Source organism: Lithobates pipiens, unplaced genomic scaffold (genome assembly GCF_037356315.1).
Source record: "Lithobates pipiens isolate NorthernLeopardFrog02 unplaced genomic scaffold, aLitPip1_a1.2 Scaffold_18, whole genome shotgun sequence".
NCBI classification, from domain to species: Eukaryota; Metazoa; Chordata; class Amphibia; order Anura; family Ranidae; genus Lithobates; species Lithobates pipiens.
This window is the reverse complement of record NW_027507758.1, coordinates 372,693,238-372,697,866: the sequence shown is the minus strand read 5'-3', so window position 1 is coordinate 372,697,866 and position 4,629 is coordinate 372,693,238. Positions and strand designations below refer to the sequence as shown.

Here is a 4,629-nt window from a genome sequence, read left to right as displayed (position 1 = left end):
CCTTCTATATATACATATATATAAAATACACTCTTTAAATGTACTTTAAAATGCATGGTTTTCCCTTTTATCATCAAGGAAATAATAACGCTATGATGTTGGGCTGGTATAATAATATAATGCTATGTGCTGGTATGACATTTTTTCCACGGATGGTTTTTATTCCCAGGCCGGCCCTGCTAACAACTGCAGACTGGAAACATCCCACAAGAGAGGCAGTTTTGGGATTCCTCTGACCCAATCTTTTCTAGCCATTGGAATTCAGCCCTTGTGAAAGTCACTCAAATCCTTTCCTGTACCCATATTTTCTGCTTTCAACGCATCAATTTCAGTGACAACCTGCTCACTTGTTGCCTAATCATCTTATGCTGGCCATACACTACACGAAAAATCGGCCAAAATTCAGTCATTTCGACCGTTTGTTCGTTTTTCGGCCAGTTAATGGGCACAAAATCGATAATCTTTGGGACGTTTTTGAGCCGAAAAAACGAAGGACAAGTTTGGGAATTTTCTGCCGAATGAATGATAAATTTAAAGGTTAATGTGTTTCCCGTCTGAACTGTCTGCACTATGTATATATAAAAAACAAACAAAAAAATGCATTCATGTCCACTGAACGATCTATCAGTCATTATATCATGGCAGTATCATTTGCGATCACGGTCGAATGTTTGTTTTTTGAAAATGGGTTCGGCCCATTTTTCGTATAGTGTATGGCCAGTAAGGATGGGCTCTGGCGTGTTCGCACACGCCAAGTGCAGAGCCAGCCAGGAAGTTGGCGCAGCGCTGATCACAGGCAGCGAGACGTTGCCCTGATGTGCGGCTGCAGAGATCAGGAAATGTCAGAGATCAGGAAATTAGCGCAGACTTCCTGGCGGGCTCTCCACCTGGAGTGTGTGAACACACCAGGGCTCATCCTTACTAGCCATACACTATACTAAAAATCGGCCGAACCCACACGCCGCAGCTCATCGCTAATAAGCAGCAATACTTTCAGATGCCACTATAAGGAGATAATCAATGTTGTTCACTTTAGTTGTCAGTGGCGATAATGTTATGGCAGATCGTGTATTTGTACGGCGCACACAGATAAAGGGTTCCGCACACGTCACTCTCTGTGTACATAAAGACAGGTAAAAGGAAGAATCTCATACATTGTACACAGAGATAACAGGCGCCGTACATGTCACACAGTCCTAGCGTCAAGGTTACAGATGGACCTGATCTACAGCCTAATGGGTGTGGCCATTCGTGGGTGTGTCAGGCCATATCCAATAGGATAAGACGGGCGGTAGATCGTGAGCTGGGATTGTAGGCTTCTCCCTCCCAGCGGCATTCTTATTGGACGTTTCTCCGGCTGAATTATCGGCTTGGGCTAGTGCGGCCGGTGATGTGTGAGCGGCTCATCGTGTGGGAATGGCCCGGGACAGCACGGAGAGCCGCTTCCTGGAGGTGCTGCACCGCTTCGGAGGACCGCAACGCGTCCAGCTAGTCGGAGAACTATGGGACCGGGCGGAGAGTCGGGCTCTGCTGGAGGTATTCCTCAGGGAGATATTCCCGGCTGAGCTGCCTCTTGGGGCGGACTTACTGAGGAGTAAAGCGGCTGAGCACGGCGGTGAGAAGGGACCGCGCTGTGAGGGGAACCCGGAGCACGGCGGGAATGGAACTGGACCTCAGTGTGAGGAGAACCTGCAGCACGGCGGGAATGGAACTGGACCTCGGTGTGAGGAGAACCTGCAGCGCGGAGCCCAGGAACACGAAGCCCAGCCCGCTGTCCCCACACGCCCCGCCCCTCAGCCTAAACCAGAGAGGACTTTACGCTTCGGATTGGTGTTCTTCCTGTGCCGGGCGGAGTCTTTGGCACTGAGAGGAGCGAGCCGTCAGCTGCGGGAGATCCTGCGGGACGTCCGGGAGCGCATGCCGGCAGGTGGCGCTGTTATCGGAGTGATCATGAAGGCGAGGAGCGAGGTCAATGGGCAGGAGATGGGGGTAATATGTGAGGACGGCGATGGGGTCTCTGCTCTCCTGGCCATCCTGCAGACCGTGTTCCCTGCGAAGAGTCGGGGGAAGCTGTGCTCAGAGGTCCGAGCCTGTGTCCTCCTCCCCGGACAGGAGGAGACCAGGAGAGCGATCCAGAGACTAGCCTGCGAGGCGCTCACGGCTGCAGGTGATTGGTTCCTCAGATCACATGGGCTTTCACTGAGTATGGTCATGTGCTACAGTTGTATGAACTACACCACATAGTTGCCAACATTGTAAAAAGATTTAGTGCCAGTTCACACCAGATGCAGTTTTGTGTGTGTGTGTGTTGTGTGTGTTTTTTTTTTTTTTTTTTTTTTTCCTGCACCGGAAACTGACTGCATGGTGTCAACTAGAGCCATTGGAATACATGGAAAACACTGTGCATGCATTTTTAGTGCAGAAAAAAGTATATGGAACGGAACTGCGTCTGGTGTGAACTGGCCCTTATACGGACACTTTGTCGGTAGGTGGAGTCTTGTTATAAGACTGGAGTCAAGCCATCAGACAGTTGCAAATCAGTGGTCTTGCTATAATTTTTTTTATTTTTTTGGCTATAAAAAACTAAATGTAACATAATGTAAGTGTGACAGCTCTGTGTAATCATTATTTTATATATTCCATCACCCTCTCTAACATTTACAATACGGTATTATTTTACTGTGGAAATTTAAAGATATAGAGCCCAAAATATCAACCCATTGGCTAAAAACGAACATTTCTGCAATACTTCAAAATGAGTCAGAAACAAAATCTCCCATTGGACCAAGACGTTTACAATGCAGATGTGTCATACACACCCCCTCTATATCTTACAATACGGTTTTTAAGTTCTTGTAGAATGTTGTGAATCCAAAGCTATAAAAGTATTAAAACAGCAATTTGGAGTTCTCTCACAGCAATCAAAATCTCCATTAAGTAATTTCTGTACAAATAAAGATAAGCATTTTGAATCCACAAAATTTACTGTATTCATTTATCTTTGCGAAATTTGCAAGTTTGACAGGGGGGTGTGTGTGTGTGTGTGTGTGTGTGTGTGTTTTTTTTTTTTTTTGTGTATGGTAAACCAATGTTTTTAAAAAGATATATCTCTGTAAATTCTTAGATTTAATCTAACATATTTTTTGCATAATATATCTATCATTTTGATGAATGGGCTAATATTTGGGGCATATATTTTACTAGCCAATGTACTGATATTTGGGTGTTTATATCTTTAAATTTCAACAGTAAAATCATACCATATTGTAAGATATCATAGAGGGGGGTGTGTATTACACATCTGCATTGTTAAAGTATTGGTCCAATGGGAGATTGTTTCTGACTCATTTTGAAGTATTGCGAAAATGTCAGTTTGTAGCCAATGGGTTGGTATTTGGGGCTCTATCTTTAAATTTACACAGTAAAATCATACCGTGTTGTAAGATATCACTGAAGGGGATGTGTATGACACATCTACATTGTAAATGTATTGGTCCAATGGGACATTTTTGTTTTGAACCCATTTAGAAGTAGTGCCAAAATGTCACTTTGTAACCAATGGGTTGGTATTTGGGGCTCTATCTTTAAATTTCCACAGTAAAATCATACCATATTGTAAGCTATCATAGAGGGGGATGTGGATGACGCATCTGCATTGTAAACGTCTTGGTCCAATGGGAGATTTTGTTTCTGATCCACTTTGAAGTATTGGAAAAAATTTCAGTTTGTTGCCAATGGGTTGATATTTGGGGCTCTGTATCTTTAAATTTCCACAGTAAAATCATACCATATTGTAAATGTTAGAGAGGGTGGTGTGTGTGTGTGTGTGTGTGTGTGTGTGTGTGTGTGTGTGTGTGTGTGTATGATATATATATATATATATATATATATATATATAAAATGACTACAGAGCTGTCACACATACATTATGTTATATTTAGTTTTTCTGTGTTGAATATCCAACCAAACAAAACTTGTCTGATAGCAAGACCACTGATTTGCAACTGTCTGATGGCTTGACTCCAGTTGTTATAAGTAGGGGGACGGGCATTCATTTTCAGATATACTGTGGAAAAGGAAAATGAGCTGCAAAATGGGCAGGGCTTAAACTAAATATTGGGTGTGATTAGAGTAAGATGTGGGAGAAAAAGGGGGGGGGGGGGGGGAGGGCTAGAGGGACATCAGGCCCAGATCCTACACCACAATAGAAATGTGTGTATTCCAGAAAGTTTACCAATCAGCAGATAAAGAAACAACACCTGGTGTTAGCACTTCAATCATCCTGGGACCACAGTTGTTATGGTGTCAGGATGATTGAAGAGCATTTCTATTATTACGTTGTAATATAAAATCGTTTTAACTCGCCATAATACTGAATCAGTGGGAGCCCTGAGCGTGTCACTTGCCACGTTGCATGTCATCGGGTGCCCCCAACAGACCGGCTAGTGAAGGCAGAAGGGAAGGACAAAGAGGCAGAGCCCAGCAGAGTCCCTCCTTGCATCAGGCGCCCCCAGAAGACCAGCTAGTGGAGGCGAAAAGGGAAGAACCAAGAGGCGGAGCCTGGGTTCCGCCCTTTGTTCCCCGCGGTAGCTGGTCTTCTGTTAAAAAAATGGTGGGCCAGGGGAGACC

The 4,629-nt window shown here is 44.5% G+C and overlaps 1 protein-coding gene across 1 annotated transcript in view; it reads left to right on the top strand.

Moving 5' to 3' along the window:
* Positions 1-1,237: 1,237 nt before the first annotated feature.
* Positions 1,238-4,629, top strand: part of CUNH2orf72 (chromosome unknown C2orf72 homolog) — a 15,311-nt gene continuing 11,919 nt past the window's right edge. The window contains exon 1 of the mRNA XM_077487681.1: positions 1,238-2,167. Within this exon, the coding sequence (XP_077343807.1) occupies positions 1,417-2,167 (751 nt within the window). The 5' untranslated portion in view covers positions 1,238-1,416. The remainder of the gene's footprint in view (positions 2,168-4,629) is intronic.